This window comes from Alternaria atra (assembly GCF_907166805.1).
Source record: "Alternaria atra isolate CS162 genome assembly, contig: 28, whole genome shotgun sequence".
NCBI classification, from domain to species: domain Eukaryota; kingdom Fungi; phylum Ascomycota; class Dothideomycetes; order Pleosporales; family Pleosporaceae; genus Alternaria; species Alternaria atra.
Window position 1 is genome coordinate 1,194,193 of NW_025091326.1, and position 12,493 is coordinate 1,206,685.

The window sequence follows — 12,493 nt, forward strand, 5'->3', positions numbered from 1 at the left end:
CGCGCCTGCCACTATACAATTTCCCATACTCACCTTCCACCTCTGCTACCCCACCTCACGATACCATAACGACGACGTACGAGATCAATCCTAGTATCAGTAGACAGTGACTGCATCGCCGGCTGTCTGTGACGCATACTCACACCGTATAATGTAAGTCTCTCTCACCTCCACCACACCTGGGTCTGAGCCTCCAAGTCGAGGCAGTTTGCTCCGCAATCTTGCACGAGCGTACAGTCAACTTGGAACCTTTGGGAAGCGTAACATGCGCTCGAAGCTGTTCTAGGTCTGTAGCTTCCAGAGGCATGCCCGGCATCTGTTGCCCTTCACTCACCCGCTGCCTCTTTTCCAGGTGCAACAGCTAATTAGGACTGCGTCAGACTGCTTCTCTTCTATCTTCGATAACCCGCATCATGGCTCGTGGCCCGACTGCCGTTGTGTCGAACCTTGTTGCCAACCCGTATCCTAAGGCGAAGGAGCATGTTGCTCGCATGTCTCTCTGCGAGCTCTGCGACCGTCAGATCCTCACCAAAGACTGGAACAGCCACAAGAACTCTAAGAAGCACCGTGCTGCCGAAGTTAAGGAGCATGAAGAGCTAGAGAAGTCAAAGAATCCTGGCGATAGCTTCGGTGGCGATGCTACTGGCTTCGGTGATAGCAACGGATTCAGCGGCAACAACGAGTTCGCGAATACCAACAACGAGTTCGGCGGTGGTGACACCTTTGGCGATGCTACCACTACAACCAACGATGGCTGGGGCTCTACTGGCGACTTCACTACTACCAACACTTCAAGCCACAACAACAATGGCGGCGGCGATCGGACTTGCTATGGCTGTGGTCAGACTGGACATCAGAAGCGCGACTGCCCGTCTGGTGCAGGTGGTGGCGGCGGTGATCGTGCCTGCTACGGATGCGGTCAGACTGGTCACCAGAAGCGCGATTGTCCCCAGGGCTCCGGTGGTCAAGCTTGCTTCAACTGCGGTGAGTTTGGGTAAGTTAAATCTCCTTGAAGTATCTTCGAATGCCTTGCTAACGTTTTGTCAGCCATCGCAAGACCGATTGCACTCAACCACGTAAGCCTATGGCTGGTGGCGGCGGACGTGCTTGCCATAACTGCGGCGATGAGGGTCACCTGTCCCGCGAGTGTTACAAGCCTCGCGTGATGAAATGCCGCAACTGCGATGAGGAAGGTCATGCGTCTCGGGAGTGTCCCAAGCCTCGCGACTGGAGCCGCGTCAAGTGCCGCAATTGCAACAACTTCGGTCACGGCGAGAAGCGCTGCCCTGAGCCTCCTGCTGAGAACGCCGGCGGTGATTGGGGCGATGCTGGTGGTTCGACGGCTGCGGCTGGCGGTTGGGGTGATGCTACTGTTGAGTCGACGGGCAACTGGGTGGACGATACCAATGCAGCGGTCGATGTCAACACTTCTGCCTGGTAAACTCTTCCAGGGACTTATGACTGCTTGTTGGTTCGATGATACATTAGCATTACCCAACATACGCAATTTCTTCAACGACAACTGACAGACCTGGACGACGATCGAGGCAGCAGCTATCGGTGGGGAAGGGTTAGAGACACAGTTGACCTCGTGGTTAACGGATTGGTGTGAGTTGGAGTGAGTAAGGCAGTCTACGAGTGTGCAGTTCACTCGAAGCAGAGCACGGTCATGTACAACTGGGTACTCGAACTCGTACGACGAGGTTCTCTCGAAATGACAAACAAAAACAAACTCCCATACAGGCTCGTGCACCCCGTACTAACGCACCGTCATTTGAATGAAAATGGTGCTATGGGGAGATGCCGGCATGTTCAACTTATTAGATTTGCGAGGCTTTGAAGAAAGTGTCGAGTTAGTGCTTTTCTGTTGCGTAACGTCTTTTTAGTATAGAAATGCTCGAGTCGAATAACAAAGTAAGGAAGATGCTCTAATTATAATTGTGGTAGGTTGTGCATAGTAAAAAGAATGGTAAGGAGCGGAATTTATAGGCTGATTAGAGCTTCGAGCCGTCTGAACACGTGAAGAAGAGAATGTGAAGCCTCGTTGATTTCACGAACCGCCAGCGGAGAGATAGCGAGGAAGTAAACAGTGAGGAGATGAGGCAACACTGCTTATCCCTCAATCCCATCCGCGACAGCTGAAGTACGGACATGTTGGCACCTAACATTGACGGTGGCTAGTATATCGAGACATGTGGATGATTGATCGCAGATGGAGGTGTTTGCAATTTTCGAGTAAGTCATTCATGCATTAAGTCAGTCGCGGAGGCTTGCTGCATGTAGACTGATCAATCCTGCAGAGACGACGGCGAAGTTACATGTTCCCTATTCACAAGCGCAGCGCAACGTTTTGATGCACAGGATTAACCAGATAAATATCGGGGAAGCGGTCATATGAGGAGTCTGACTGAGTGAGTTTTTGAGGCACTGTCTTTGGAATTCAGGCAGTATTTGTCACGTTTAACGTTTTCCCAGGTGGATATTCCAGTCAGTAAAACCTCCATTCTTGTCTCGCCACTTCCGACACTCTCGTCCTCGTGCATATGCTAATACCGGAGCCGAATCCGAATTCAAGCTCTTTACAAGTAACACAATTATAGTTTCTCTACCTCGACACCTTCTACAAGTCGCAAATGGCTTCGCTGGTTCGTTTTCATGCAGAACGTAGGTTTCAGCAAGCTCTGGTGGGAGACCAAGACTATACCGCAATCCGCATATCGTGCGATTGGTCAAGATAGTGGGAGGCGAAGCAATAAGAGGGATCAGAAAGAACGTATATGACGCATCGTGTAACGCATCGTCTGTGATGGCGACATGACGGTAGCGGAGCCGGAACAAGAACCACAGCATGTGAAAGGCCCAGAGATAAATATCAATGACGACCAAGACCGGTGCATCATGGCGTGTAGGGATGCGTAGAGGTTAAAGGGAAGAACGCATCGCGATAGTTTCCTGCAGTGTCAGCACTGCGGCTCGGTGCGTACGGACATCCGATGTATCGGCGACCCTAGATCCAGACTCATCTCTATCTCTCCGGACCCTTCGCAGTAAACATCCAGATGTAATTCTCGGTGTGAAGGTCACTGCAGTATCTAAAAATCAGGATCTCTACTATGGTATTTTTACGATAGAAACATGGCTAAAGAGACTTCCAGTGTACGTGAAGCAGCGGTCAGAACTCTCATGTCGATCCAGGCTTTCAGAGCCCAACGGTGTCGAGTACTATAGCTGTAGCGCAACGTCTCCGCACCTGGCGCGGCGGAAGGATCGCTACGGGGTCCACGCATGACGCTACGGAGATATCTCCATCTCACCAAGCCTGGCGCCGTTGTAAGTAAGCTTTAGCGGTGGCACTCTCGGAAATGCGCCAATCCCGTGATACACCGGTCTATGTGCATAGATCGAGCAGACTGTTTTGACAATGAACACTTGATCTAAGCTCCCTTTATGGACCGGCAGTATATGTCCTGACACAATCCCCATGTCCCCATAGACAGCTTGGCAGCGACTATACGATCTCTCACCCTTTCGACCCTGTTTGCATTCACGCAAATCGCCATCGCTCGTGGGGCTTCGCATCCGATGTCTCCACTTACCCTTGTCAATCGGGACGACGTCTATATCAATAGACTAGACGAGCGCCCGCCTCATCGGATACTGGTCGTTGTTATATGCATCTTGTTTGCATTCATACTTGCATTGACCCAGGGTAGGTGAATCTTTTCATAACTCTACAATGTTGTATGTGTAGGTGCTCCTTAAACATCTACTGACTGTCAGATAGGGTACAGAGCAGGCCGCATGGCCGGCCAGAAGTCGAAGACTCGGGTTTCTGACGTGCTCGTCTTTGCGCAAGGCTTCATTTGTACAGCTTTCCTGTTCGCCACGGCTATACAGGTATCAGGAATGGGTTTGCAAACGGATGGTCAGTGCAGTGCTGCCATAAGAGTCTGCATCGTTATGTACGGCGCGGACAAGATAGCTCTGTCAGTATTCTTCTGCGCGCGGCGTCCATCTGAGCTCACACGCTGACCCATCCAGATATCTCTTCTTGCTAGAGCGCGTCCATATCGTTCGAGCTCCATTCGTCGACCGTACAAGAGATAGAGTATACGTCATTGGAGCGATCCTGACTACGGGCGGTTTCTTCGCAATCATGGTCTGGCAATTTGTCAATCCGTGGGCTGAATTGAACCATCAGACCGGTATATGCAGGATCGGTATCGAACCACAGGCTGCAATGGCAGTCATTGTGCTGGACACTCTCATCAACACTATTTTGACAGGTATCTTCATATGGCAGCTTCGGCCGGCGTTGGGCTCAGCGGCACCTAAAATGCGCAGTCTTGCAAGTAATACTACCTGTGCGGAAACTGAATCTCCAAGGCATGCGCTCGGGCATTGGATGAGAAAAACGCGCCGCTCGATGCGAACATCTTCTCGGAGCGACTTGCGAGTCATGCTGGTTCGAAACGTTGTTGGTTCGGGCTTCATGTTGATGGTCACCGTATGCAACAACAGCCTGTTCCTCAGCTGGGCTTTTGCGAAGATGAGCCATGCTTGCCTGTTGATGTGCTTGACAGACAGTAAGTTCGCAATCTCCAATATAACCAAGATACGCTAACACGCAACTCAGTTTGTCTCGGTATGCTTGTTACTCAATGGTTAACGATGCGTTCGGCAGAATCGGAGGTGATTCCTCCTTCTCGAGTTTCATTCTCAGGCGAACATACCGACTCTATGTTGCTCAGGGACGAGAAGCCTGTACCCATCAGCCGTGTAATGCATCAGGCACACTTCAACCTCCGCTGAAAGACCTGTTCCTGCGGATAAGTTATTTCCTACAACTTGTAACCTACAATCTTCGGTTATGGAGATGGCGCACATGACCTGCAAGTCGCCGTTCTTTCAGGAACATCGGAACTTGAGATAGGATCTGGAATCAGCACACGGGTACCAGTTGTGTTACAAGCGCGGAACGGGAGACGGTACTCTGGACGCCAAACATTGGGCTTGTTGCTTTCTTACAATACCTTTAGGCGGAGCAAAATGTAGAGCACGTTATACGGCAGACTCGCAGATTGTGCGGAAGTGCGCTCCGCCACACATGGAGCAGGCCATAGCGGATTTTGCAACATCTGAAGTACGTATGGGCGACGTATGCAGGGGCAAAAGCATGCCTTGCCTGGTGAAGGCTAGCGGCTCAGTGGCATGCGGGAACTTGGAGAAGAAGATTGGAGGATAAACCTTTTTAGGCGCTTCTTCAGAAGCTTTGGGCACCATCAGTAGAAGAGCAGAGCTGCATCAACGAAGCGACGGTCAGGAGGGTAGAAGTGACAGATGCCTGCGAGTAGGGCCTTTCGACACAGGAAGAGATATGACGGCCAGTCAGTCTTAGCAGCGAGCTGGAGAAGCAGAAGCAACGGACAGGGTCCAGGAGGCGGTACCGAACCGGAATCAATGATGATATCGGCTTCTCGACTGCTAGAATGTCAGGATCGGTGAGGGCGAGGCAAATACGAGGTCAACGTCGTATTCAGACTGGAACAGATAATTACCTCAGTATGTATCAATTTAGAGAGATGAGTCTTCGGTAGCCTGCAGCTGTGTTAACGATCGCAAAGTGCTTCTGGTGCTCCACCAACCGCTCCTCCATTTGCTCCTCAATACACAAGAGACGGTACTCGTAGCATCAGCAGTATTGCCGAAGTCGAAAAGATAGTTGCTGTGGTACCCTTCCTGATGGACGCTGCAAAATTGCACGTTCGTCACACCACCACACAAACGTGGGAGACTTGTCGTCTTCCATGTCATCTCATACATTATAAGAATATGTGAGACGGGTTCCAACACTTCACCATGCTTTGGATGGCACATTTGGTCGAGGATAATGTTCCTGAAAGCTTGTACAATGCAGTAGTCGGCAACAGTGTGATTCTATATCCCCATCTTCCACTGCCCAAAAAAACCCCCGTTTCACTGAGGTCAAGTCTACCCAAATTGGTTCATTAGAGGAAGGGTTAAAAGACGTACACTTTGATAGCAACGACTTGAAAACTCTTTGACGCGCTTCCTGCGAATTCGCTGTTGAGGAGTTGGGAATTCCAACTAGGCATGGAGTGTCGTGAGTATGAGAGCAGCTACACGTGCTACTTGCTGTGTCGAGCTGAACATGATGGCGGAGTTGGCACATTAAAAGAGAGCAAGATAGAATTGGAGACGTGGGACAACAGTAATGGCGCATGTTTGATCATAGGCGAGCTTTTGAATCCGAACTGGCTGTGTATTACAAGAATGAGTTGGCTAGGTTCTCGAAATATCTTCTAGCGCCGTCCAGATCGACGTTCACAGTGGCCTTGGATCGCTCTTTCTCAGTGAGCTTCTTTCCTAGGGAGACTTGCAACGCCTCTACGGTTGATTCTTCATTCGGCTGGTTCACAATCTGGAGATTCATGCTCCCGCTCTCAACCTCCCTACCACCAACGACGATGATGTGATTGTACTTCTTTGTTCTTGCTTCGGCGATCTTCTTGCCGAGCGAGCGGTCGCTGGTATCAACATCGATAGGGAGATGTATAGTCGACAACGGTAGGGGCTTAGGTGACGATGCGGACGTTTCTGGTGCGCCGGATGGTCTGAGACCTGAAAGAACAGACTGAATGCGCGAAACGTGTTCAAGAATTTTAGGGTCTGAGTTCAGCGACAAGACGATGGCTGGCCGGGGAGAAAGCCAGAACGGATATTTGCCGGCATAGTGTTCAATCAGTAGAGCCATGAAACGCTCGATGGAACCGTAGATGGCGCGATGTACGATGACTGGGCGACGAAGTGCCGGATCTAGACCTGCATCCATAGACGACTGTGGTCCTGCCTCTAATTCTTCTGGTGATGCCTGGTATTGTAGATCGAAGCGCTGCGGCAGCTGAAAGTCGAGCTGTATGGTTGCCGTCTGATGCTCCTTGCCATTCGAGTCTTTTAAGATAATGTCGATCTTCGGCCCATAGAACGCGCCATCCCCCTCGTTGATCGCCCATTCGCTTCCGATGTTGTTTAATGCGGTAGTCAGCTGCTCCTCTGCACGGTCCCATTCCTCGATGGTACCGATGAAGCTATCCTTGGGCCGAGTGGAGAGAAGCAGCTTATAGGGCCCCAGCCCAAATGTATCGTAGACCATGCCCACGAACTTGAGTGTCTGCTCAATCTCGGCCAAAATCTGGTCTGGACGGCAGAAGATGTGCGCATCGTCCTGGTGGAATCGTCGGACCCTGGTCAGGCCTGTTAAGGCGCCTGAGATCTCGTTCCGATGCAGAGCACTGAAGTCGGCAAGTCTGACTGGCAAATCCCTATAACTCTTGATCTCGTCCCTGAACAGCAAGCAGTGGCCTGGGCAGTTCATTGGCTTCAGACCAAACTCTCCATCCTCTCCACCTTCTGCTTCCGGTATCTGCGCAGTTGTCCCCCGGCCCTGTACACTAAACATATCCTCTGCATAATTCTCCCAATGCCCTGATTTCTCCCATAGCGACTTCTTGTATATTATGGGCGTGATGACCTCCTGGAAGCCAAATTGTGGATATTGCGCACGAAGGAACGACTGCAACTTCTGGAAGACATAGGCGCCGTTGGGAAGGATGAGCGGCGAGCCGGGGCTATAGGGAGATGTAATGAAGAGGTTGTGTGTCTGCGCGAGAGTCCTGTGGTCAAGAGGAGGCGTAGGCGGGGTGCCACTTGTAGGGTTCAATTGTGCACTGGTGGGTGCTTCAGATGAGACCGTCACCGTGTGCTGTAACTGGTGAGGCGCAGAGCAAGAGCAGCTCCGCACAAGGAGGCGTCCATTTTGAAGCCACCTTGTTGTTTCTAGTTGCGCCCGTCTTGCAGTTCGTAGCGCGAAGGGAAGCTGGCGTAATGACATCGGAAAGTCCTGATGCCTGTAACGACTTCGCGTGGTGTTCATGATGCACTTTCTGGACTAGTGGTCTTGGCATCCATGAGCTCGAACATGACGTCGACGCGTCCGTAAGTCAACGCCAAATCAGGAACGTGGTCAAGCACTAGAGGTAACGTGCTAGAATCATTCACCCGAGACTTTACTGATGACAAAAGTACTAAATGTCTCGGGAACGCGCTGGAACGCAGTATGCGCTCGAAGCCTGATTGGTAGGCCCCACGTCACACGTAGGAAGTGGCACCTGTTCTACCCAGCCTCCTACAACTACACAAAGGGCAGTCAGTGAGACAGTTTGAACTGTCGCTAGAAACACTACTGCCTAGGTCTACAACTACCACTTGACCTGCATCCTTACCTTACCCCACACAGCCATCATCTCTACGTCACAGATACTATCCATTTAGAACATGAGCGCACGTTCCCGTCGACTCGAACACAGCTTGGGTAGTAGCTGGGGCGACGCCGACTACGCATCCGGCGAAGAAGGCTCCATTCATTCAGCTAGCGAAGAAGCCAGTGAAGTGGAACTGGAAGGGTCCGACAAAGAAGCTATACAAGAAGCACAAGCACCTGTGACACCCAGACCTAAACGCAATCAACTCAGTCAATCAACGCCTACAGCTCGAACTCAGGTTCGGCCGGTACGAAAGCCAGCGAGTCGGACTAAAGTCAGTCAGTCGCAGAAAATAAGATCCGACCGAAGAACGCCAAAACAAGACGCGTTCGAACCGAGCCTCATCATGCCTTCTATGGCTAACTCGCCGAGTGGCTACAATGGATCACCAGGTGCAAAGTCCCAGCCGCGAAATCGAGCGAGAAATACGGCCCAAACCCCTTCAGCAAACTCGTCCCGTGCAGGTGGCAGTTCCTTTAACACAGGCTCCGCCAACGAATACCAGCAATCGTCACAGCAAGAGCAGGACGAAGTGAGCCCATGGCACTATGTGAGTCTCTTCTGGGACAACGTCGCCGCACCGCTTCTCGCCCATTTCTTGGATATCTTCTCCTACGCCTTGCGCCACTTCATCAAACCCGTCCTAGGTGTCATCCTTGGTGTTGGTATCCTAGTTTTCAGTATCCAGATAGCATCCGGCATGTTACGCTCCACAGTCTCAAACGCTGTAATGGGTCCTGTTTGCGCCATACCCGGCTCATCTTACCTCATCGCCGCGTGCGGTGCGATAGGCACTCCAGACCCTCAAGCCGACTTTGAGGAGCTTATCAACGTCCAAGGTAGATTTGAGGATATCTTGGATGCATCAAAGGACACTTCTGCGTTACCCGCCACGATCAAGAACTCTGAACTGGCGATTCGCGATCTGCGTATCCTGGTTAAACATTCTCGTCTTCCAAGCCGCAAGGCACTGGAGAACGAATTTGAGTACTTTATGCAAACAGCTAACGAGGCTTCGCTCGATCTCTCCCGCTACAACAGCCGTATAGGAGCAGCCATGGACCGCGTTATCGCGACAAATACCTGGACCATGAACGTACTCTCTGGAATCTCAGAGAAGGAAGCTTCCGTTGGCGCTGTTGGCCGAGTCCTCAACCAACTTACAGGCGCATTTGTGGCCCCACCGCCAACGCTTCAACGACAGATCTTCGACCAATACGTGTTGCACGTCAGCAAGAACAAGGACGAAATCACTGGCCTCATTCAAACTGCTCAAGCGCTCCTTCTTGTCCTACAAAATCTCGACGAGCGACTAGGTACCATCTACGAGATTGCGACAAATGACGACCAGACGATAACGAGCCGACAAGAAGAGCTTCTATCAAGCCTCTGGACAAAGCTCGGCGGGAACCGTGGGGATGTGAAGGCGAACACCAAATCTCTAAATCTACTCTCGAATATCAGCGCGTACCGCAAGAGAGCCGTCAACCATGTGACAGACACACTTCTGAAACTGCAGGAAATCCAGGCTGAGTTGGAAAATTTGCGAGAAGGCGTTGCGGCGCCGGAGATTCTAGGGTACTCGAGTGGTTACTCATTGGAGTTCCACATTGATACCATTGGGAAGGGTGTTGAGAGACTGCAGGTCAGCCGTGGAGAGCAGATGAGGGAAGAGAGAGAGACGTACAGGAGGCTTATGCGTGGTGGAGAGGAAGCCGACGGCAGGAGGGAGTTGCCTGGACCGACGGTCACAGTCAGGGCGAAGTAGTAGGATCGTCCCGACGTTGAGAAAGTTGGTTAAACTTGTGTTGGTGCTTGGATACGACATGAGGGTGTTTATGAGATTGTCTTTAGTTTTTTTTTATGTTTGCTTCCTACCTGGTACATCCCTAGATACCCACCCTATCCATGGCTCACAACCTCATTGAAACATCCTCACCCACAAACTCAGTACATCTGCACCTCAACCAAACACCTCCTTACACCCCCATCGTTACCATCTCCCAACCCTTCAAACTCCATTTCATACGCCACACAGCCCCTCTGTGCACATGCCTCCCTAAATCCATCGACGCTACCTCCAACACCAAAATATACCCGCTTTGCCGCCACTATCGCCTTACCCGTCTTCACCCGTCCCATCAACGCAACAATCGCGTCCGTAAACGCCGTAAGCGAAGCCGGAGAGTAAATTGTTTCAGAACCAAGAATAAAAGTATTCAGATCCGACGACGAAGGAATCATCTCCAGAAGCTTATCAACCGGCGTCCAAGACCCCGAGATGAACGTCATGGTAATGCCGATCTCGCTAACCGCCTTCTTGAAAGTAGAGAGAATCTCAGGAGTGATGTATAACTCGCCGTTCTCCTCCTGTCCCAAAAGTGGGTTACCCGTCTCCGGAAATAACGTCTTGCTCTCCTCAATACTCAACGTACTCACCCATGTCAAGAGTAAATTGGGAAGAGTGACGAGCCGTACAACATCGGCGTTGTAATCTGTCAGTGTGAAGTAAATCCCAAGTTGGTTCTTGATTGCGTATTGGAATAAGATGAGGGAAGGTAACGCGGATCCACAGCCCATCTCGATAACGTGGCCAACACGCATCAAGTCGTCGAGGTCTTTTCGTGGTCCACGGTCCAGAAGGTAGCGGACGAGATCGAGACTGCATTCCCAGGTCTTATAGCCGCCCTCGTAGACGTTTTGGCGAAGGTCCGAGTCCTTTGTGTAAGCGTTAGTTTACACCTATGTGCAATGGATTGGTTTTAGTGGCAAGTGGAACCTACATCGAGACCTGTCAGGGGCGTTTGGGAGGATCCATCGTCCTCGGCCATGAGTTGGAGGCGCACGTCGAAGAGCTCGCGTCTTGGAAGACGGGTTGTGAAGCCTTTGGGACTAGTTATGCTGACGGTTGAGTAGGATAGTTTGTCTGGAAGGGTTGATAGCTGGGGAGATGTCAGTATGGTTTCGAACGACACTGCCGTCGTGGTGAGGAGGAAAGCATCGCTGGAACACTTGATGGATCGATAGATGATGGTCTTGCATCTGTGTTTGCATTACAATATATTCAAAGGCGCATACCTACCAGTTCGTCTAGATCATGTGTCTTTGCGGCGATCGGTGGTGGCACATCGCTTTCTGCTGATGCTTGCTGTTGTCCTTGCTCTTGCACATCATTAGGATCTTCTTCTATGTCGTCGCCCGAGAAGCCGAAACTGAACGCCATGATGGATTAATTGACTGGGGTTGGATCAGGCTAGACCGATATGCCAGGCGTTAGTATGTCGCTTGGTGGGGGTAGAAGCATGTGAAAGATAATTTTGGGGCTTATCGATAAGAACATGGTAGGTGCACGAGTGAATGTCGACCATCTGGACCCGCCTTGAAAGGCGTTATCACGATCAAAGTTGACTAGTTGATCACACTAGGTTCGAAGAGAGCGGCTAGGTGCAGTCTTTGAGGTGCTCAATAGAGCCACCATTCCTCTGTCTTAAGGTCCTGTCATGGGCAATAGGAGGAGCCAGACATGCTGGTTAACATGTCCATGTCTTTTCTGTTGACTAATAATGTAACCACGTTCCGAGCCTCGTGTTCTTGCCCAAGTATCCCAGCGTGGGTATTCCATACCGTATACATGCAGGCCTACTCCTTCTTTACCTCCATCCCATTACCGTTTTCCTCTTCGTTAGCCGCCTGCCTGTCTTCAGCCAGCGTTCTCTCCATTTGCCTAGCACATGCCTCCATCGTCTCCTTGTCCAACTCCCATCCCGTCGTATCGATACCCTTTGCCTTGGCGTCGGCGATTATTTGTTGTCGCTCCACAATCTTCTCGCGCATGAGCTTGATCGCGCCTCCCAGCACAACTGCCTCGCTTCGTCCTTGTCCCTCTAGACCGGGTACTATCGAGGCAAGTCGGTCGAAGCCTTCTCTTATTGCTTCGCGTCGCTTCTGCTCGGAGCGGATGTGGTTCTCTTTCTTTTGGGCTTCGGTGAGGCGGGGCCGGTCGGCGGCGTTTGTGGGACTCTGCGACTCTGGCATGATTGCGTTTGTGCAGGTGTAAACATGTATTGTCTGGCGCGAATGGCAAGCCTGTTCAATAGGTGGTTTGTTTGAGGCGTACGAGCCGATTCGGTGGGTATCGATACGTGTGATGC

General features: G+C 51.3%; 5 protein-coding genes across 5 annotated transcripts; 2 read left to right on the plus strand and 3 right to left on the minus strand.

Moving 5' to 3' along the window:
- Positions 1-413: 413 nt before the first annotated feature.
- ALTATR162_LOCUS7445 (uncharacterized protein) lies at positions 414-1,441 on the plus strand (the record flags this gene model as incomplete). Its single annotated transcript, XM_043315073.1, has 2 exons — positions 414-994; positions 1,048-1,441. The coding sequence occupies 2 exons, from the start codon at positions 414-416 to the stop codon at positions 1,439-1,441; spliced, it is 975 nt and encodes a 324-aa protein (XP_043171008.1).
- A 4,845-nt stretch (positions 1,442-6,286) lies between these two features.
- On the minus strand, positions 6,287-7,954 carry ALTATR162_LOCUS7446 (uncharacterized protein; the record flags this gene model as incomplete). The annotated part of the gene is made up of 1 exon (XM_043315074.1): positions 6,287-7,954. The coding sequence occupies one exon, from the start codon at positions 7,952-7,954 to the stop codon at positions 6,287-6,289; it is 1,668 nt and encodes a 555-aa protein (XP_043171009.1).
- A 401-nt stretch (positions 7,955-8,355) lies between these two features.
- Positions 8,356-10,110, plus strand: ALTATR162_LOCUS7447 (uncharacterized protein; the record flags this gene model as incomplete). The annotated part of the gene is made up of 1 exon (XM_043315075.1): positions 8,356-10,110. One exon carries the CDS (start codon positions 8,356-8,358, stop codon positions 10,108-10,110), a length of 1,755 nt encoding a protein of 584 aa, XP_043171010.1.
- Positions 10,111-10,289: 179 nt separating this feature from the next.
- ALTATR162_LOCUS7448 (uncharacterized protein) lies at positions 10,290-11,565 on the minus strand (the record flags this gene model as incomplete). The annotated part of the gene is made up of 3 exons (XM_043315076.1): positions 10,290-11,060; positions 11,126-11,284; positions 11,425-11,565. The coding sequence occupies 3 exons, from the start codon at positions 11,563-11,565 to the stop codon at positions 10,290-10,292; spliced, it is 1,071 nt and encodes a 356-aa protein (XP_043171011.1).
- A 416-nt stretch (positions 11,566-11,981) lies between these two features.
- Positions 11,982-12,377, minus strand: ALTATR162_LOCUS7449 (uncharacterized protein; the record flags this gene model as incomplete). The annotated part of the gene is made up of 1 exon (XM_043315077.1): positions 11,982-12,377. One exon carries the CDS (start codon positions 12,375-12,377, stop codon positions 11,982-11,984), a length of 396 nt encoding a protein of 131 aa, XP_043171012.1.
- Between the last annotated feature and the right edge of the window lie 116 nt (positions 12,378-12,493).